The sequence below is a fragment of the Callithrix jacchus genome, chromosome 22 (assembly GCF_049354715.1).
Source record: "Callithrix jacchus isolate 240 chromosome 22, calJac240_pri, whole genome shotgun sequence".
In the NCBI taxonomy this organism is placed as follows: domain Eukaryota; kingdom Metazoa; phylum Chordata; class Mammalia; order Primates; family Cebidae; genus Callithrix; species Callithrix jacchus.
This window is the reverse complement of record NC_133523.1, coordinates 38,080,132-38,101,166: the sequence shown is the minus strand read 5'-3', so window position 1 is coordinate 38,101,166 and position 21,035 is coordinate 38,080,132. Positions and strand designations below refer to the sequence as shown.

Here is a 21,035-nt window from a genome sequence, read left to right as displayed (position 1 = left end):
AAAGGTGACAGATCTGAAGGGGGTGGGGAGCCACATACATCAATGGGGAAGAGCACTCCAGGCTGGAGGAGGCAGGAGCCTGCCTGGCGTGTCAAGGAGGCCAGAGCTGTGGGGATGAGGTCAAAGAGTAGCAGAGGACCAGCTCCTTACAGCCTTGCCAAAACTTGGGCTTGGGCTGTGAGATGGGAAGTACTAATTCATAATTCACAGAAGCTTGGCACCAAAGCTGCTTGGAAAATAGAAGCCTAATTATAATAATAGCTATCATTTGCTGAGCATTTACTGGGCAACCAGCCCTGTTCTAAGGCGCTTTACATGTGTTGACTCATAGAAGCTTGGAAACTAAGAACCTTCAAGAATAGAACCTGAATTACTGTAATGGCCATCATTAAGTCAGCGCTCGTGCTGGACCAGGCCCTGAGCTCAGTGCTTTATGTGGACAATCACATCAGATCCTTACAAGTTAGGGACTGTTTTTGACTCATTCACCCAACAATGATTTATTGAGCACCTATGAGATGGCAGGCACTGCACTGGGAGTTGGGAATACAGCAGTGAACACGAACAAAACCTCCCTGCCTTCATGGAGGTTATAATGAGGAAGACAGTAATCTTGTATTTAAGTTAAATATACAAAATATATGGAATGTAAGATAGTCATAAGTGCTATGGAGAAAAAGGAACAGGGTAGGAAGCTCGTGTGTGTTTGAAGGTGGCAGTTTTAAGTAGGGTGGTCAGGGAAGGCTTCACTGAAGTGACACAGAGAAGAGACCTAGAGAGGGGCAGGAGTGAGCCTTGTGGCTGTCTGTGGGGACAGTAAGTGCAATGGCCTGAGGTGGGAGTCCACTTGGGGTGTTTGGGAAGAGGACACAGGGCCACTAGGCTGGAACTGAGAAAGGCATGGGAAGACAGGTAGAAGATGAGGTCAGAGAACACCAGAGAACCAGCCCATAGGGGCCATATACTGAGACTTTGGCATTCTCTCCAAGTCTGAATCCTCTTAATAACTGGAGTGCTCATAATAATCCTTAGAGGGTTTATTATGACCCTTTTATAACTGCTATGACAGGCCAGGCACAGTGATTCGATGCCTGTAATCCCAGCACTTCAGGAGGCCAAGGCAGGGGAATTACCTGACGTCGGAAGTTCAAGACCAGCCTGGCCAACATGGCAAAACCCCATCTCTACCAAAAATACAAAAACTTAGCTAGGTGTGGTGGCATGTACCTGTTGTCCCAGCTACTGGGGAGGTGAATCACTCATACCTGGGAGGCAGATTTTGCAGTGAGCCGAGATCACACCACTGTTCTCCATCCTGGGCGCTAGAGTGAAACTCTGTCCCAAAAAAAAAACCAGCTACAACAGAGGCACAGAGAGGTTGAGTTACCTGCTAGAGGCCACACAGCCAGTAAGCAGCAGAGCCCTGGTTTTTACCCAGACAAATGGATGCAGGCCCATCCACTCTTAGCTGCTAAGCCACACACTAGATATAACAGTCTAGCACCCACAGCCACCATTACGTTACATTACATTACATTATGTTATATCACATTACATTGCAGAGTGTATCTGGTCTCTACAAAGCTATTGAGTTTTTTAAACACTGGTCACCATTGTTGAAAAATGGGTAATTTCACATTTAAAAAATGGAAGTTTCTGGACTCTTGAAAATTGTGAGATCTGTTTCGCTGAACCCCCATCCCATTGGGGCAGAAGTTTGTTGGCGCTGAGTAGGAGTCACTTTCTGTAGGGGAGGCATTCACTCTTATGTGCCCAGTTGCCACTGTCTCACATCTGTACACCCCATATCCTGCCTGCTTGGCCCAGAAAAGCATTTGCTTTTTTATTTTTTTTAATGTTATTTGTTTTTAGATGCCATCTCGCTCTGTCACCCAGACTTTAGTGCAGTGGTGTGATCTCGGCTCACCTCAGCCTCCGCCTCCCAAGTTCAAACAATTCTTGTGTCTCAGCCTCCTGAGTAGCTGGGACCATGGCACGTGCCACCACCCCCGCTAAATTTTGTTTTTTGGTAGAGATGGGTTTCACTATGTTGGCCAGGCTGGTTTCGAACTCCTGACGTCAAATGATCCTCCTGCCTCAGCCTCCCAAAGGGCTGGGATTACAGGCGTGAACCACCATGCTTGGCCAGCATTTGCATCTTTGGCACCCATTACGGGATTTCAGACCAAAGCATTTTTCAAAACCCACACTTCTCATCCCAGAATCTCCAAACCTAACATTGATCCACTCTGAACTGAGACTTTCCTAACCACTGTAGCTTCACATCATAGAACCTCAGAATCATCAGCAGAAATTCCGAGCTCATTAAAACAACACAGTGTCTTAGTCCATTTGTGCAGCTGTAACAACATACCTGAGACTGGGTAATTCATAAAGAACAAAGGTTCATTCTCATGGTTCTGGAGACTGGGAAGTCCCAGGATCAGGGAACCAGCAGATTTGGTGTCTGATCTAATTTGGCCTTGAGTTCGAGATCACTGGTGGCCTAGAGTTCATTTGAGATAAGCTTCTGCTTCCAAGTTGGTGCCTTCTTGCTGTGGCCTTACATAGTGGAAGGTGGTAAAAAGGGATGAATGCCATGTCCTCAGAGGGTAGGAGAGATGGACGGGGAGAAGGCATACCTACTTCCCTCAGGTCCTTTTGTAAGGGCACTTATATTGTTGATGAGGGCAGAGCCCTCATGACTTAACCATCTCCTAAAGGCCCCACATCTGAATACTATCATATGGGGTCTTAGGTTTCCAACATATGAATATTAGGGGGACACATAAATTCAGCCACAGTACAAAGATAAGCATGATCAAGGGTTTTATTTCCCGGAGCAGCACCCCATCCCATCTTCTGCCATAAGAAAGGATTTCTAAGGACAGGTATAGAGAATTTCTATCCATTGGCAAATATTCCTAAGGATCATGAGAGACACTAGGAATCAGGAGTTGGGTCATTCAGTCAGCACCCCTGCAGGATTTGGAACCAGGCCAGGCATTCCCCAAAGAGGATTTAATACAGGCAGTAGTTACACAGGTGTTAGGAGGCTGAAAGTCAGCCAGGCATGGTGGCTCACACCTATAATCCTAGCACTTTGGGAGACCAAGGTGGGCAGATTGTTTGAGCCCAGGAGTTCAAGACCAGCCTGGACATGGTGAAACCCCATCTCTAAAAAAATTAGCCAGGCATGGTGGTGCACACCTGCAGTCACAGCTACAGGGAGGGAGGCAGAGGTGGGAGGATCATCTGAGCCTGAGGTCAAGACTGAAGAGAGCCTTGATCTTGCCACTGTACTCTTATCCTGGGTGACACAGTGAGACCCTGTCTCAAAAAAAAAAAAAGGCCAGGTGCAGTACATTCCCAGCACTTTGGGAGACCCTGGAGTTCAAGATCAGCCTGAGCAACATAGTGAAACCCTGTCTCTACTAAAAATATAAAAAATTAGCTGGTTATAGTGGCGCACACCTGTAATCCCAGCTACTCAGGAGGCTGGGGTTGCAGAATTGCTTGAGCCCAGGAGGTGGAGGCTTCATTGAGCCCAGATCGCGCCACTGTACTCCAGCCTGGGAGACAGAGCAAGACTCAAAGAAAAAAATTTAAAAGTAAGAGTGCACAGTTTACTGACATGATGGCATTGGTGGTGCAGGTCGGGCTGCAGGAGTCATGCTGACCCATTTTGAGATCTCCATTTGTTATTCAAGTGGTTATATCTTATGTCTGGGGTTTAGTCTGCAGATAAAGATGTGGAAGTCATCAGTGATGCTATTTAGAGAATCTGTGATGTCTGGAGAGAACAGGAAGCCCGGGTGTACTTGGGCAGGTTGCTATCTCGGGAGAGCATGTGGGATTAGATCCTTAGGTTTGGGTTTAGGGGAACCACTGTGGGGGTAGTGTGAAACTTCTGAGCATTCACCAGGAGCCAGAGGAAATATCTGGCTTTTCATGAAGTTGGTATTTTGAAAAAAAGTGATGGTCTACTAACTCCAACCAGTCTCCCCATAAGTGACCCCAGCAAAGAGATCCAGGGTAGCCCTGCCCCAAAACACATACACACCCTCTACCTACCTACCTACCTAGTAGAAGTAGTGTTTCCCAGGATGGAAATTCCTGCTTTTCCAGACTCAGAGTAGGTTGAATGTCTTATTACTTAGACCAGGGGTAGGCAAACTTCTGTAAAGGGCTATATGGTAACTATTTTAAGCTTTGTAGGCCATAAGGATCTCTGTTGCAACTACTCATATCTGCTGTTCTTGGCAAAAGCAGTCATCATCAATACGTAAGTAGTGAGTATAAAACTGTGTTCCAATAAATTTTTTTTGAGACTGAGTCTCACTCATTGCCCAGGCTGGTGTGCAGTGGCATGACCTCGGCTCAATGCAACCTCCGATTCCCAGGTTCAAGCAATTCTCCTGCCTCAGCCTCCCGAGTAGCTGGGACCACAGGCGTGCACCACCACGCCTGGCTACAATAAAATTTTATTTGTAAAACCAGGCAGCAGGCTAGAGTTGGCAATCGTTTGCAGACCCCTGTTCTTGTTGCATGTAACAGAGACCCAAAATAATGGTGGCATAAATAAGAAGTTTATTTCTTAGATAGCAATATGAAAGTGGGCTGGTATGGTCTTTTTCCATGAAATTGACCAGAGACCCAGACTCCTGCTATCTTGTTGCTCTGCCATCCCACGTGTTGCTCTTGTCCTTATGGTCCGAGATGGCTGGATACCATGTCTGTATTACAGTTAGGAGGGTGGAAAAGAGGTATGTTCTTTTCTTTTTTAAATGGAGTCTTGCTGTGTCACCCAGGCTGAAGTTCAGTGGCACAATCTTGGGTCACTGCAACCTCTGTCTTCCAGGTTCAAGCAATTCTCCTGCTTCAGCCTCCCAAGTAGCTGGGATTACAGACCTGTGCCACCTCAACCGGCTAATTTTTGTAGTTTAGTAAAGACGGGGTTTCCCCATGTTGGCCAGGCTGGTCTTGGACCCCTGACCTCAGGGTGTCCAGGCCTTGGCCTCCGAAAGTATTAGGATTACAGGCATGAGCCACCGCACCTGACCACCCCTTTCTTAAGCTTGAGCATTCTACCCAGGAATTTAGCAGGAACTCAGTCACATGGCCACATCTAGCTGCAAAGGAATCTGGGAAATGTAGTCTTTCAGCTACCATGTGCCTAGCTAAAAACTGATAGTGATCAGTCTACCACATCCACCTCACCTGTGGGCTTTAAAAACATCCCTCCACGGGCCGGGCGTGGTGGCTTACGCCTGTAATCCTAGCACTTTGGGAGGCCAAGTGCTAGGATTTGGGATCACGAGGTCAAGAGATCCAGACCATCCTGGTCAACGTGGTGAAACCCCCGTCTCTACTAAAAATACAAAAAATTAGCTGGGCATGGTGGTGCGTGCCTGTAATCCCAGCTACTCAGGAGGCTGAGGCAGGAGAATTGCCTGAACCCAGAAGGCGGAGGTTGTGGTGAGCCGAGATCACGCCATTGCACTCTAGCCTGGGTAACAAGAGCGAAACTCCGTCTCAAAAAAAAAGCAAACATCCCTCCACATAAACAGAGTCTACGAGTGTTATATTCAGGGCATTGATCATTGTCTGCAGGTGCAGGGCAGGTAACTAAGGGAGTAATACTGGCCTGGTGGGATTCATCTCCAGTTGAGGGTGACACCCACTGCTTGCTCCAGCCTGTTGTAGCTTCTGCCCTGCCCCTGGGTTGGGCCTTTCAAGAGAGCTGAAAATAGGATCTTAATGAGAAATCTCCCAGTGTTGGCCAAATAAAACCTGAAACAGAAGGCATCTCTGTTTGATTCCAAATCAGTTTCCCCACAAGGCGAGGCCAACTCTGCCCTGAGTTCTCCCACCTGCCCACACCCTTATGTTCTCTGGAAATTCCCACTCAAAAGCCAGAACTCCCGGTTTAGACATTTTAATATGGATGTTTTGTTTTTAGATACTATTCCCGTTAGCTTATTCATACCATGTCACCTACAAATATGAAAAAATATTTCATGACTAGAATGATACCCAAAATTATTTAAACAATTATCAGGGGACTAGTGCCATCCAGTGACATGGCCCCTCTGAATGAGGAGGGTGGCAGGGGGGGGTGTGAAGAGATTCAAGGACTTGAATTTCCACCCCACTCAATTGGGATCCAGCTCCCAACTTTGCTGCCCCCTCCCCAAAGGCCCAAGTTGCCCCATATCTGGAACTCATCCGGTGGCACTACAGGCCAGCAACACCTTACCTTCCCTGCCCTCATTCAGGCAAAGGTCCAGGGCAGTTTGCTCCCATAGCCCATGGTATCCATCTGGGAAGAATGAAGGGTGATGGCACAATCCACAGCTAAGTGTATAACTGGGAATTATGGAGACACAAATCATTTCTCTCCCATACTCTCTTCCCATTTTTTTATAAACAAAAGATCTCATTATTGTCTGATTTCACCATCTCCTGAAGGCCCTGTGTCCTCCAAAGACTGAAGCTCTAAATGAGAATCTTCTGGGTCCTCTCTATTAAGAGCTATCTGCCCTCCCAGGGGAGGGAAGCAAATCCCTCAGGGCCCCCAGAGTTCCTGCACCCCATATCATGGGTGGGTCTCATGGGGCACAACGTCACCTGTCACCATGGAGAGGCTTAAGCTGCACTCAGAGCTCCCCCCGGGCATGCCGAATATAGTGTTGATGCAGCCCTGCTTCCTGAGCAAAGTCCTGACCACACTCTGTGCAGGCGAAGGTGCCAGGAGGGGCTCGGGCCTCATGCATCTGGCGGTGCCGCCTCAGAGAAGCAGCCTGCCCAAAGGTCTTGCCACAGTCAGGACAAGGGAAGATGGGTTGCGCAGTAGTGGTTGCAACCGGTTGGGTGGGCTTGACGGCTGGACCATGGCTGCGCTGGTGGGTGATCAGGGCTTTGGAAGAGGGGAAGGAGCGGGCGCAGGTGAAACAGATGAAGAGGACCCCCTGCAGCTTCTGGGCCACGAAATCCGCTGGGTGTTCCCGCTTCATGTGACGCTCCTGGAACTTGGAATCTGCGAAGGTGATGAGGCAGCGGGTGCACTTCGGGGCCCCCAGGTGGCCTGAGGGATGTGGGAAGAGGTCAGGGGAGGCCAGTGGGAGTCTCCAGGACCTCTCCTGAGCCCCAGAATCACACCAGCAATTAACATTGAGTGTGCTGTGTGCTAGGTTCTGTGCTAATGCTGGACGACCACACAGGAGAACTGTTCTTGGACTCATTTTATGGATGAACAAACTGAGATTCAAAGAGATTAGGAGGCTGAGGTGGGTGAGTTCAGGAGTTCAAGACCAGCCTCAGCAACACAGTAAAACCCCGTCTCTACTAAAATACAAAAAATTAGCTGGGCATGGCGGTATTCACCTGTAGTCCCAGCTACTCAGGAGGCTGAGGCAGGAGAATTCCTTGAACTTGGGAGGCAGATGTTGCAGTCAGCCGATATCATGCCACTGCACTCCAGCTTGAGTGACAGAGTGAGACTCCATCTCCCAAAAAAAAAGAGGTTAGGCAAGTTGCCCATAGTCATGAGGCTAGGAAAAGAAATGGTGGAGCCCAGAGTCAGCCAGCCCAATAGAGGGGTACGGTGATTACAGCCTAATGTTTGGAGCCAGACCGCTCCCCCACTTCCTAGACACAATCACACCAGTTTCTTTATCTGGAAAATGCACTAATAACAGCATCTATTCCATAGGACCACTGGAAGGAATAACTGAATTGCTATGTAGTCCTTTGCAATGGTGACTAATGATACAGACAATGTAGCTCGACACCCAGGATCAGCTCTGGAACTCACAGCTAGACCTTGGTGTTCTGTTGAACATAAATAATTTCTCACAACATCAAGGACAGCCAAGGCCATGCTGTGACAAGAATGAATCAAGACAAGACTACATCATCATAATGTCTGAACACAGACAAAATATGAATGCTGTCCAAGCAGACAAATGACCAACCTTCCTCCCATCCTGGCTAATGTGAATGTCCGCTGCTGCTTTATCAGTCAGAACTTGAGCCTCACCTTCTTCCTTCCCCCTTCTGCATAAGATTTATTAAAATAGCCAATCACAGAATTGCCCCTGCTTCCTGGTGGCATCCAATCCAGAGCCACCCAACACTTTTGCTGGAACCTTTTCCAAAACCACCCCCCACAAGCCCAAATCCTATGTCGTTTTTAACACTTAGTGAGTCACTCCACAGTTCTCCATGGTGTGTGTTCTTCATTGCACTGAGCCATAAACCCAATGTGTTCAACTGCGGGTGTGTTCCTGGTAGTCTCTGGCTCAAGGGCATTGAGACTACAGCTCTTGTTAGAAATACCTTTCTCTGCCTCAGTTCCCAGTTTAAAGGGCCTATTATTCGAAGGACTGAATGAGATAATGAATGTTAAAATCATTCATTAAGAATAAATACACGCAGCACATAATAAAACATTGAGCAGGAGATACTGCTATTACATATCAAACTGGCTACCATCATTAACACCCAGCTGTCCCCTTTGCTGCAGTTAATCCCATAACCACCCTGTAAGGTGGGTAGTGCCAGCCTCTTTTGACAGACTGGGAGACCAAGGCCCAAGTTACACTGAAAGTCTAGGGCAGAGTCAGCACTAGGATCTTGGGGCTTCTCTCCCAGTAAAACTATTCTTAGCCACATCTCCAACCCAAGCCTCTCCTGGAAGCCACCTTATCCCTCTGAATGCATAAGCATCGCAATCTTGCTTATGCGGCCAGAGGAGGGTGAGTACTCTGGCCACAAAAGCAGGTGTGAGGAGAGGCACTTCCTTCTGGAGCAGCTTATGGGCCATTACAGCACCTTCTCGACAGACAAAACTCTGTGGCGCCTTGGACACTAAAGTGCCACAGAGATCTTAGCGTCACTCCTGCATCCCACCCTCCTCTAGCCAGCCAGCCATGTGTACTCACAGATGTTGCCTCCTGGGCTCTGGGGACTTATGTCCTTGGGTGAATCCTGCTGCTCCATGTTCTCTTCAGGGTTCGGGTCCTCCATGGTGCTGGGACCCTTCTAGTCAAGAGAGGAGCGTGCATAAGTGAAGCTGTTCATCTGTTACCAGCAGAGGGCACCCTAAGTCTATGACCTTTGACATCGCCAGAGGCTCTCCTTGCCTGCCTTTGACCCCCACGACATACTCTCCTTGAACTCTAATTGGTGGAGTTCTTTTTAAGAGAAGCTTCAAATCTCCCAAAAGACTGGACTTCCCGGGTTTGGGACTCCCCTAGAGTCTTCTCACTGGTGTGACCTATGACCTGCTGCATCAAACTCACTGAACTCAGCCTGGGAGCCTTTATCTTTGACACCAGCGTCATCCCAGTCTCGAGTGTCTTGGGGCAAGTAGTGATACCCACCCTTTATCCCAGTTCTTCCCGGGAAACATCCTCTGACATCCTGTGATTTTTGTTCCGCCCAGAGCCCGCGCCGCGCTTGCAGCCACTATCCCGCTACCCGCAAGCGCTGCCTACAGGTTCCTGCTCCCAGGCCTCTGTTTTCCTTCGTACAGCAGAGGGCTGCCTTTCGCTGCGCCTGTCAGTCTCTCGCCACAGCGCCGCCACCCAGAGAGAAGTGGAATAGGGCCCACTCAGTCTCAGGGTCCCCCGTGGTTTGCGCCCTTTCGCCACATGAGTCTCTCGGAGCCGAGAGCCCGGATTTGCCATCCGGCAATAGTACAGTCGCACCAGCCCGGTGCTGAAAATAACGGGAGAGGTCCTTTTCTGCACTAGGGCGCGTTATGATGACGTTTAGCCCCCTGTGCCGTAGATACCTAAGCTTTTTGCGTCTGAATGAGTAGGCGCTCGTGGCGCGCAGGCGCGTTGACTCCCTCATTGTTCTAGGTTCTGAGGCCGCGGAAGAGGGGCGTGCGCACTTTGGCCGTTCTGCGCAGGCGCTGCGAAGGTCTGGTTCTCTGCAGTCTCGCTTCCAAGACACACCCCCTTGGTTGAGTGAGTGACGTCAGGTTAAAGCCAACGGGACGCGTCCCGGCATCTCTAAATCACGGCGTTCTGGCCTCTTCGGCCTCCGTCCACCGCGGCTTAGTGTCGAGCTTCTCCGCGACTGACCCACTGCCACCGACTGCACGCTCCCGTGGGTCGGCTCTGCTCGGTTGGTGATTTGGAAGGCGGAGAGGGGGAGGATAAAAACAACAGTGTGTCCGAGGGAGGAGGGACTGGAAGCCAAATTTCTGAGGTTTTATTTTTATTTATTTATTTTTGAGAGAGGGCCTTCATGGCCCACTGCAGCCTCCAAATCCTGAGCTGAAGCGACCCTCCCACCGCAGCCTTCCGAGTAGCTGGGGCTACAGGCGTGCGCCACCACTCCCGGCTAAATTTTATTTTTTTATAGGGACAGGGACTCTACCAGCGAGTCCCACATGTTACCCAGGCTGGTCTCGAATTCCTGGCCTCAAGCGATCCTCCCGCCTCGGCCTCCCAAAGCGCTGGGATTACAGGCATGAGCCACCGCCCCTGATTTTTGAGTTTTTGAAGCAGAAGGGGAAACGTTTCCATCTAGAAAGAGGGTGGGCAGACAGGATGCCTGGGATCCCGGGGGAATAGCGTCTGGGCTCTGGCTTTTTAGGTCCCGGAGAATGACGCTCAAGAATCGAAGGGGACAGAGTGGAGGATTGAGTCCTGGGTTCCGGGTGGGGCGGCTAGGAAAGACAAAGGCCAGGTGTTCACTGACCCGGGTCTTCTCCACCCGTTGCTTTCCAGCCATGCCTCCGCCGCAGGGTGACGTGACCGCCTTATTCCTCGGGCCTCCGGGCTTGGGAAAGTCTGCGCTGATCACAGCGCTGTGCGACAAGGATGTGGAGACCCTCGAGGCCCCTGAGGGACGGCCGGACTCTGGGGTCCCCAGCCTGAGAGCTGCGGGCCCGGGCCTTTTTCTGGGCGAGCTGAGCTGTCCACCCGCAGCGCCGGGGCCCTGGGCGGCGGAAGCCAACTTGCTGGTACTGGTGCTGCCGGGACCTGAGGGCAACGGCGAACCCTTGGCCCCAGCCCTGGGAGAGGCAGCGCGGGCCGCCCTGGCCCGAGGGACGCCGCTACTGGCTGTGCGGAACCTCCGTCCTGGGGATTCACAGAATGCCACCGAGGCCCGTGATCAGACTGCAGCTCTGCTGAACAGCGCTGGGTTAGGAGCCGCGGATCTGTTTGTGCTACCGGCGAACTGTGGCAGCTGCGACGGCTGTGAGGAGCTAGAGCGCCTCCGGGTGGCACTGCAGAGCCAGGCAGAAGCGCTGAGGAGGTGAGTGCCGGCTTTCTGGCTGGGTCCCTTAGTTGGGACCCTACGCACCTAGGTCCTTTTTGAGGTCCGTGAGATCCCTCCCCCACTGGTTTTGAGGCAAAGCTTAACTCTATTATTGTATATTTTTTTCCGTCAAAGACAGGATCTCGCTATGTTGGCTAGGTTGAATTTGAACTCTTGGCCTTAAACAATACTCCCGCCTCAGCCTCCCAAAGTGCTAGGATTACAGTCGAGAGCCACCATACCCAGTCTTTTTTTGAGACAGGATGGAGTGCAGTGGCACAATCCTAGCTCACTGAGGGCCTCCACCTCCTGGGCTCAAATGATCCTTCTGCCTCAGCCTCCAGAGTAGCCAGTACTACAGGCTACAAAATAGGATCTCACTGCTTCCCCAGGCTGGTCTTGAACTCCTGGCCTCAAGCCACGCTCCCACCCAGGCTTCCCAGAGCCCTAGGATTAGAAGGGAAGGGCTTAACACTTTATTTGTTGGGGCCCTGAGGCTCATTTTTCCAGTCCCTGGCCCAACCAAGGTGATCTGCCTGCCTTGACCTCCCAAAGTGCTGGAATGACAGGCATGAGACACTGTGCCCAGCCCCCTGGAAGATTTTACCTGAAAATGATAATCCTTGAGCCGTCTCCACCATTAGCTTGGTTTTCAAGCGACCTCGGTTGCCCTAAAGCCATACTCGCAATGAGTGTTATTATTAAATATATTATTTTATTCATTTATTTGAGATGGCGTCTTACACTGTTTCCTGGGCTAGACTGCAAAGGTGCGATATCGGCTCATTACAACCTCTGCCTCCTGGGTTCCAGCTATTCTGCTTCAGCCTCTCACGTAGCTGGGATTACAGGCACCCGTCACCATGCCCGGCTATTTTTTTTCTCTCCTTTTTTGGGGGTATTTTTGGTAGAGACGGGGTTTCACTATGTTGGCCAGCCTGGTCTCAAACTCCTGACCTCACAATCCGCCCACCTTGGCCTCCCAAACTGCTGGGATTACAGGCGTGAGCCACGGCGCCTGGCCACTGAGCATTATTTGGGGGCGTCCTCATCCACCTCCTTTCTCCAGCTCCCTCTTGTTTCTGTGCCCACTTGCCAGGTACCTCCTGAATTGGCTCTCCCACCTGCCAGCCTCATCATTTTCAGACTTTAAAATGAGATTCACAGAGGCAGTTCCTTGTTCCAGTACTCTCATCTTTTTTCCTTAGCCTCACCTGCCTGGGTGACTACCTTAGCCACTCCTGCTTAGTACGAACTAGTAGATGAGATTTCTCCCTTCATTGACCCTCCTTAGGCCCAACCTCTGAAAAGAGTGCCTTTGGGGACTTTGTCTGTCTCAAATAGTACTGAGACAGACACATTTGCGGTTATTTGTTCTAGGCCCCACCCTCTTTGAGCTTTGTCCCGCCCAGCACAGCTGACCCTTGGAAAAGCCCCGCCCCCAAATACTGTATTCGGTAGAAGTCTTAGTCCAATCCCCATTTTAGGCTAGGGTGGGAAATCTGACCTTAAGCCCACCCATCCAATCATCAAGACTCCATTATTGCTTTAAGCCTCTCCCATATCATCATGGCCCCTCCCCATCTGGTTTCTATTTGCTGTGCAATCAGTCAGGCCCCTCACTTTCCCTCCGCTGCCCCACTCTGAGATTACTCGGAAAGCTCTGCCATTGTCATCATAGCCCAGTCCTTGTCACCCAGCCCCTCTTCTACCCTTGACCCTGTCCTTTCTTGTCTCCGCAGGCTCCTGCCACCGGCCCAGGATGGTTTCGAGGTGCTAGGTGCAGCAGAGCTGGAGGCTGTGCGCGAGGCCTTTGAGACCGGCGGCCTGGAGGCTGCGCTGTCGTGGGTACGCTCAGGCCTGGAGCGCCTGGGCAGTGCACGGCTAGACCTGGCCGTGGCCGGCAAGGCTGATGTGGGCCTTGTGCTGGACATGCTGCTCGGATTGGATCCTGGCGACCCAGGTGCTGCGCCTGCTTCGGTGCCCATGGGACCCACTCCCTTCCCGGCCCCAGAGCGCCCGAATGTGGTGCTCTGGACTGTGCCTCTGGATCCCGCGGGCACTGCCACCACCCCCGCTGCCACCTCCCACTCTTCGCACTACGACGCCCTCATCCTCGTCACCCCTGGGGCCCCCACTGAGAAGGACTGGGCCCAGGTCCAGGCCTTGGTGCTACCAGATGCGCCTCTCGTCTGCGTGCGCACAGACGGCGAGGGTGAGGATCCGGAGTGTGTGGGAGAAGGCAAGATGGAGAAACCCAGCGGAGAGAGCTTAAAGAATGCGGGCGGAGGGGGACTGGAGAATGCACTCAGTAAGGGAAGGGAGAAATATAGCACTGGATCGCAGAAAGCAGGCAGCAGGGAAGGTTCTGGGAAAGCTGGCAGCGAGGGTTTGCAGCAGGTTGTTGGCATGAAGAAATCGGGCGGTGGGGACTCAGAGCGGGCCGCCGCGTTAAGCCCAGAGGACGAGATGTGGGAGGTGCTGGAGGAGGCACCGCCGCCAGTGTTTCCCCTACGGCCTGGCGGACTCCCAGGGCTGTGCGAATGGATGCGGCGAGTGCTCCCCCCAGCCCAGGCAGGGGCGCTGCTGCTGGCGCTGCCACCAGCGTCTCCCAGCGCTGCCCGAACCAAGGCTGCGGCACTACGAGCCGGGGCGTGGAGGCCAGCTCTGCTGGCTAGCCTGGCGGCTGCGGCAGCACCACTCCCAGGACTGGGCTGGGCATGCGACATAGCGCTTCTGCGGGGTCAGCTGGCCGAATGGCGACGGGGCCTAGGGCTGGAACCCGCGGCGCTGGCTCGACGTGAGCGCGCTCTGGGCCTGGCTCCTGGTGAGCTGGCAGCGCGTGCTCGTTTCCCAGGCCCAGTGACGCGCGCTGAGGTGGAAGCAAGGCTGGGCGCGTGGGCGGGTGAGGGCACTGCTGGGGGCGCAGCACTGGGCGCGCTCTCCTTCCTGTGGCCTGCTGGTGGCGCAGCGGCGACAGGTGGCCTGGGCTACCGAGCGGCTCATGGCGTCCTGCTGCAGGCACTCGATGAGATGCTGGCTGATGCTGAGGCCGTGCTGGCACCCCCTGAGTCTGCACAGTGAGGGGTGGGATGGGGGCTAGACTCCCCCAAGTTTCACCTCAAGGGGAGGGGGCTTGGGAATCCAGATTCTGGCAGGGGTTGTCTGGGCTTAATTCTGGGTGCTTGAAGGGGAGGTGGACTCTGACATCTAGCTGGGATATGTGATTTCTCATCACCTGGATTCAGAGAGTCTAGAGGACAGGAATCCTGATTTCTTTGGTAACTATGGGGCATGACATCCAGACCCTTCAGTACTGAAGGGAGTTGGTGGCCAGGACTCTGGAAGGGACTATGTCTTTGTCTCCCAGGGAGTAGAAACTGGAGTTATTGGATGTTTAGTCCTCCAGTGGAGGAGGGTAGAAGTCCTGTTTCCTAATTGGTGGGGAGATGTCCATGACTGGGATTTGAGCTCCAGTATAGGGGTGGGAGACCTGAGCACCCCAGGGAACTGAAACTCATGGGCTTCAGAGCCTCAGGGAAACAGGGTCTACATTTCTCTTGGAGAAAAAGCCTGTACACAGGTCCCCAAGGAGCAGTGGGCTTTGAATCTTTATGGGGTTGAGGAGGCCTCTGGGGTCTTGGCCTCCTGGGTTCCAAGATGGCTGGGGACCTTGGTTCCTAATTCTTGGGTCTGGGGAGGTCTGCATCTGGAGGAGGGATTGAGGGCTTGTGGGAGAAAGCTGGAGACCTCTTGATCACTCCTGGGGAGTAGATGGGTTTCTACTAATTGCCCTCCAAAAGTCTGTTTGTAGAGACAGTGGTCCCACAAAAATGAGGTGAGGTACGTAAGAGATCTGGGCAGGGTGGGCTCTGAGAGTAGCTGGGGACCAGGAATGAGGCCTTCTGGGTGTGAAAGGGCAGGAAAGCAAACCTCAGAGATAGAGCTCCTGCAGACCTTGTGTTGGGATCCCAGCAACTGCCTCTGTGAGTGTGACTGGGAAGGGATGTAACTGCCTTCACTTTCTAGGTGCAGAGCAATTCAGGTGATCTCTGGGGAGTCTGTTCCTGTGTCTCTTTTCTTTAGGGGTTTCTATCTGTTTTTGGCCTCGGTTTCTCCTGTCATTTAACCATAACCTTTTCTGACCTTGGTGTTTTGTGCACCTTCCTTTTTGGAAGAGCAGCTGTACTCCTGCACTGGTCCCAACACTTCTGTGTGGCTACCTCAGGTATCTCCAAGAGGCTCTGCTTTCTGGTGTACATAGAGGGTGCTGCATTGAGCCAGGGGCTCACCAAATGGGTGGGCAGGCATTCAAGACCATGGGAATATGCCAGGAGTGAGTGAAGCAAAGGCAGAAACCATGGTGCCTGGAATGTTCTAGGCCGCTAGCTATATGTAGGGGGAAAGCTGCAGATTACAGAATTTTTCAGCGTCAGAAACAGAAAAGGAGGATCTGAAAATCCAAACGAAGTCCAGTTAGGGGCGGCTTGAGGCCCAACAGCACACAGTAAGGCCCTGCAGGTCTGGCCCTTGCCTGTTCTCATTCCCTGCCCCTTCCCACCCCCATCAGCCTGATAGGCTTTCCGTTTTTTTTTTTTGAGATGGAGTTTTGCTCTGTTGCCCGGGCTGAAGTGCAGGGACATGATCTCCGCTCACTTCAAGCTCAGCCTCCTGAGTAGCTGAGATGACAGGCACGGCCCACCACATCTGGGTAATTTTTGTATTTTTAGTAGAGACAGGGTTTCACCATGTTGGCCAGGCTGGTCTTGAACTCTTGACCTCAGGTGATACACCTGCCTCAGGCTCCCAAAGTGTTGGATTACAGGCGTGAGCCATCATGCCCACCGGATTTTCTTTGTGATGCCTGAGTGGCCACCTTGAGTCCTGCCTGGGAACCCTTGCCCCTGCTGTTCTCTTTCCTGCAAGGCTCCTCTCACAACTTCCTGTTCTACTCTTAAACCTACCTTTCTGTGACTGGCTCAGTCAGATCTCAGCTCAAATATCCCCTCAAAGAGAACTTCCCCTCCCTGAACACCCTATCTGAAGTAGCTCACATCCCCCATTAGTCATTCCTGCCAGTTGAATTTCCTTGTAGCAATTATTACTATGAAAAACGATCTTATTTATTTACCTGTTTATTGGTGTTTCAACCATTGCCTGTCCTGTTCTTTATCGTTCCCCCAGCATCTAGAACAATAGCTGCCTGACACAATAGGTGCTTGGTAACTATTTATTATTATTATGTTAGAGACAGGGTCTTGCTCTGTTGTCCAGGCTGGAATACAGTGGCATGACCGAGATTCACTGCTACCTCCAACTCCTGGGCTCAAATGATCCTCACACCTCTGCCTACTGAGTAGCTGGGACTATAGGTGCACACCACCAGATGTTTTGTAGAGACAGGTTTTGGTTTGTAGCCCACGCTAGTGTTGAACTCCTGGCCTCAAGCGATCCTCGCACCTTGATGGGATTACAGGTATGAACCACCAGACACCCAGCCTAAATGTTTATCTCATTGATCAGTGGCAGAACTAGGATTGGAATTTAGATTGTTGATCTCTTGCCACAAGATAGGAAAATGGAGCAAGATGGGGAGAAACAAGCATTTAATAGGAAAGAACGCCCTTGTCCAAGGTCAGGGGACCTGGGAAGCAAGCATGGCTTTGCCGCTGTCACTGTGTGTGACTTGGACAGTGCCTTATTTTCCCATCTGTGAAATGAAAGAGCTAGAGAAGAACCTTAAATCGTTTTGAGATCCTGTCTCCCTTAAAAGCTGAAGACAAGGGTAACTGATCCGAGGGCAGATACCTGAGGGATGGTACCACCGTCTCTAGCTTGGACTCCTCCCACCACTGACACTGTCCCATCAAAGCTGAGATATCCTCCATGGGGAAGAGTGCTTGGTTCTATACTGAATGGCTCAAGGCATTTTCATGAAAGCTCTTAGCTTTAGGGGAAGAAGATTCATATCTGTAATATCTAGTACACTCCTTTATAGCCCTCATATTAGGGTCTAAGCCCTGGCAATCAGGCGTGTCACCCATGTGATGGAATGGGAGGGCTGCAGGGCAGCACTGTCCAGCAGAAACAAAATTCAAGCCACATATGTCATTTTAAGTTTTTGTGTGTGTGACAGTCTTGCTCTGTCACCCAGGCTGGAGTACGGTGGTGTGATCTCAGCTCACTGCGATCTCCTCCTGGGTTCAAGCGATCCTGCCTAAGCTTCCTGAGTAGCTGGGACTACAGGCATGTGCCGTCACACCTGGCTAATTTTTGTATTTTTAGTAGAGATGGGGTTTCACCATGTTAGCCAAGCTGGTCCCAAACTCCTGGCCTCAAGTTATCCACCCACCTCAGTCTCCCAAAGTGCTGAAATTACAGGCAAGTTTTCTAATAGCCACATTAGACAATTAAAAGGAAACAGGTTAAGTTTATTTTAATATGTTTTACTTAACTCAATATATCCAAAATAGCATTTTAGCATGTCCAATATTTTTTAAATGAGTTACTTTACATTGTTTTATGCTGTCTTCAAAACCTGGTGTATATTTTAGACTTACACCACATCTCAATTACCATGATACATTTTAATCTGAAATGCTTGACCTGTGTTTCAAATTCATAAAATTCATATTTGGAGAAGTAGATTTACATATCCCAGTTCCAATTATATAATAGTTTTCCAAAAACTGAAGTGGTTGTCCATTTTTTAAAAGTAGAGTTGGGGGTCTCATAAAGTTGACCAAGTTGGTTTTGGTTTTTGTTTTGTTTTTTCAGGCAGAGTCTCACTTTGTCACCCAGACTGGAGTGCAGTGGCGTGACCTTGGCTCACTGCAATCTCCACCTCCCAGGATCAAGTCATTCTCTTGCATCAGCCTCCTGAGTTGCTGGGACTACAGGCGTGTGCCACCACGCCCGGCTAATTTTTGTTTGTTTTTAGTAGAGACGGGATTTCACCATGTTGGCCAGGCTGGTCTCGAACGCCTGACCTCAGGTGATCCACCCACCTCAGCCTCCCGAAGTGCTAGGGTTACATTTATGAGCCATCACGCTACCACCAAGCTGGTTTTGCACCCCTGGCCTCAAGTGATCCTCCCACCTCTGCCTTCCAAAGTGTTGGGATTACAGGCATGGTCCACCCTACCTGGCTTAGCTGTTCAATTAAAAGTAAATAAAATTTAAGATTCTATGTCTCATTGGCAATAGAACAACATTTCAAATAGTAGCCATGTGTGATCAGTGGCTACAGTATTGGACAGTGCAGATACAACTTCCATCAGCTGGAAATTCTGTCAGCCTAGCTCTCGGGGCGGGTAGTCCTTCAACTGACTTGAGCATGTGACTCCACAAATGGCCTCTACCTCCGGTGGTTATGGTGAGAAACAAGCATATGTATGTACATACATGCAGACAACATGTGCACATACTCATAACATATTACACCCTTTCGTGAGAAGCCTCACACACTGGGAGCTCAAACTTGAGTGCCACCCAGCCCAGGGCATCACCAAGATGGCTCTAGTCTGGGCGCCTTTTGTCTCATCCCATGCCTTTGCTCAGAATGTGCCCCTCCTTTTTCCGCCACTTTGACACCGTCTCTGATTTGGTCCTGTCTGACATCACTGCTATATGCTTTGCTGCTCTAAATTTCCCCTGCCCTCATGCCAGCAGGAGTCATGCCAGAGATCATATCTGAGAAAGCAAGACAATTGTGTGTGTGTGTGTGTGTGTGTGTGTGGTGTGTGTCTGCCCATAGAGGAGTGCTGGTTGTGTTGATACAGTTGGTTGTGTTTATATAGTTGTATATATTGACACCCTTGAGTGTTAGGGCTCTTTGTGAGGGTGTTCACCTTTTAAATCATGACTTTCAACGGGATTGAATTTTAGTCTTTGTGAAGACATATGGTTGTCAATAGGCATCTGTCTCTAGGAGCATCCAAGCAGAAAAGACTAAGACTCTCGTGTAGACAGATCACTGGCCACCATCAAAGTGTGTCTATGGCACCACAGGGCTGGAAGACTCTCAAAGGCAGGAATTCAAGGAAATTGATGATGAATTTTGGAATTGCCCTCAGAAGCAGAACAGGCATGGAAAACTTGGGTGAATGGGTGAGACAGCCTCATCACCACAGCAGAGTTCCATACATTCCTGGATAATGGTGGAGGGGTTTGTGTCCACTGCAGTGGGGAACCATGAAGGACACATCAAAGATACGGTTGGCCTGTGGTGCCCTTTGGAGGAATGAATAAAAATGAATAGAAATCCTATTGTGTGTCTGTTCTTCTGAAGTTTGAGGGAAAAAACGATCCTTAAGATTTTGACTGGGTTGGAAACCTAGACTCTGGGTCTGGGGATTGGAGGGATGGTGGGGAATCTGCCGGGAAAGACTGGGCTGTGATCAAGAGACTTATCAGTATCTGAGTTTTGCCACCATGGAAGGAGCGCAGGCAGACTTTCTGTTTAAACATTGGGAGCTTGTGATGGTAAAGCACCTTAGCTCTGGAACCAGCTGGACCCATTAATGTCCCCAGTTGGTCCAGCTTTCTGTAGCCACGCACTTGAATTGTTGACCACTAGAACAACAGCAAACGGGATGCAAGCAGCGGCTTGAAAAGTGCTCTCCACACTGGACTTCCTGTCTTGCTGCCCTTGGGGCCCCTCCCACCACTGCCACATCCAAACCCCAGGCTGACCCAGCACAGTGGCTTATATCCATAATCCCAGCACTTAGGGAGGCAAAGGTAGAAGGATTACATGAGCCCAGGAGATCGACACCAGCCTGGGCAACATGGCAAGACCTCATCTCTACAAAAAATCAACAACAGCTTTTCTGGTCCTGGTCGCAGAAGCAGGATGACGAAGGGAACGTCATTGTTTGTGAAGCATCACAATAAGACACACATGTTGTGCCGCCGCTGTGGCTCTAAGGCCTACCACCTTCAGCAGTTGGCCTGCGGCAAATGTGGCTACCTGCCAAGCACAAGAGAAAGTATAACTGGAGTGCCAAGGCTAAAAGATGAAATACCACCGGGAGTGGTTGAATGAGGCACCTAAAAATTGTATACCGAAGATTCAGGCATGGATTCCGTGAAGGAGCAACACCTAAACCCAAGAGGGCAGCTGTTGCAGCATCCAGTTCATCTTAAGAATTTCACCGATTAGTCACGCAATAAATGTTCTGGTTTAAAAAAAAAAATCAACAACAAAATTAGCCAAATTGGTGGTATGCACCTGTGGTCCCAGCTACATAGGGGAGGCTGAGGCAAGAGGATTGAGTCCAGGAAGTCGAGGCTAAAGTGAGCTCTGATGGCTCCACTGCACTCACACTCCAGCCTGGGAGACAGAGCAAGACAATGTCCTGGCCAGGCGTCGTGGCTCACACCTGTAATCCAAGCACTTTGGAGGCCAAGGTGGGCGGATCACCTGAGGTCGGGAGTTCAAGACCAGTGTCACCAACATGGTGAAACCCCATCTTAAAAAGAAGACAATGTCCTTAAAAAAAAAAGAAGGCCAAACCTGGTGGCTCATACCTGTTATCCTGGCACTTTGGGAGGCCAAGGTGGGTGGATCACCTGAGATTGGGGGTTTGAGATTGGCCTGACCAACATGGAGAAACCCTGTCTTTATTCTAAAAAAAAAAGAGGATGGAAGGGAAGGGGACAGAAGGGAGGGAGGGAGGGCAGGAAGAAAGGAAGGAAGGAAGAAAGGAAGGAAGGAAGGAAGGAAGGAAGGAAGGAAGGAAGGAAGGAAGGAA

At 50.7% G+C, this 21,035-nt stretch overlaps 2 protein-coding genes and 1 pseudogene across 13 annotated transcripts; 2 read left to right on the top strand and 1 right to left on the bottom strand.

Moving 5' to 3' along the window:
• Window positions 1-2,812: 2,812 nt before the first annotated feature.
• ZNF576 (zinc finger protein 576) lies at window positions 2,813-9,539 on the bottom strand. Of its 9 annotated transcripts, none has more exons than XR_013530967.1 (5): window positions 9,387-9,539; window positions 8,946-9,045; window positions 6,260-7,087; window positions 5,648-5,793; window positions 2,813-4,736 (listed from the first exon to the last, which is right to left on the bottom strand). XR_013530967.1 is itself a non-coding variant. In XM_035285708.3 (3 exons), exons 2-3 carry the CDS (start codon window positions 9,028-9,030, stop codon window positions 6,660-6,662), a joined length of 513 nt encoding a protein of 170 aa, XP_035141599.1. In that variant the 5' UTR covers window positions 9,031-9,045; window positions 9,387-9,539; the 3' UTR covers window positions 2,813-6,659. The 9 variants fall into 9 exon arrangements, 2 of the variants coding, with proteins under 2 accessions (XP_035141599.1, XP_035141600.1); XR_013530968.1 differs by having other exon boundaries at window positions 5,648-5,743; XR_013530966.1 differs by having other exon boundaries at window positions 5,648-7,087.
• A 308-nt stretch (window positions 9,540-9,847) lies between these two features.
• IRGQ (immunity related GTPase Q) lies at window positions 9,848-19,548 on the top strand. Of its 3 annotated transcripts, none has more exons than XM_035285707.3 (3): window positions 9,848-9,930; window positions 10,746-11,277; window positions 13,023-19,548. In XM_035285707.3, exons 2-3 carry the CDS (start codon window positions 10,748-10,750, stop codon window positions 14,362-14,364), a joined length of 1,872 nt encoding a protein of 623 aa, XP_035141598.1. In that variant the 5' UTR covers window positions 9,848-9,930; window positions 10,746-10,747; the 3' UTR covers window positions 14,365-19,548. The 3 variants fall into 3 exon arrangements, with proteins under 3 accessions (XP_035141598.1, XP_002762254.1, XP_035141597.1); XM_002762208.6 differs by lacking the exon at window positions 9,848-9,930 and adding an exon at window positions 10,052-10,137; XM_035285706.3 differs by lacking the exon at window positions 9,848-9,930 and adding an exon at window positions 10,052-10,221.
• LOC144580802 (large ribosomal subunit protein eL37-like) lies at window positions 16,172-21,027 on the top strand (annotated as a pseudogene). The gene has a single exon (XR_013530971.1). The product of XR_013530971.1 is annotated as a large ribosomal subunit protein eL37-like (transcript).
• The last annotated feature ends 8 nt before the right edge of the window (window positions 21,028-21,035 follow it).

Bases quoted from the DNA above. Each gene is read 5' to 3' on its own strand.
- ZNF576 (XM_035285708.3), bottom strand. From the start codon at position 9,030: ATGGAGGACCCGAACCCTGAAGAGAACATGGAGCAGCAGGATTCACCC. The intron at 7,088-8,945 runs GTGAGTACACAT...CACATCCCTCAG, and splicing joins GAGCCCAGGAGGCAACATCT to GCCACCTGGGGGCCCCGAAG.
- IRGQ (XM_035285707.3), top strand. From the start codon at position 10,748: ATGCCTCCGCCGCAGGGTGACGTGACCGCCTTATTCCTCGGGCCTCCG. The intron at 11,278-13,022 runs GTGAGTGCCGGC...TTGTCTCCGCAG, and splicing joins CAGGCAGAAGCGCTGAGGAG to GCTCCTGCCACCGGCCCAGG.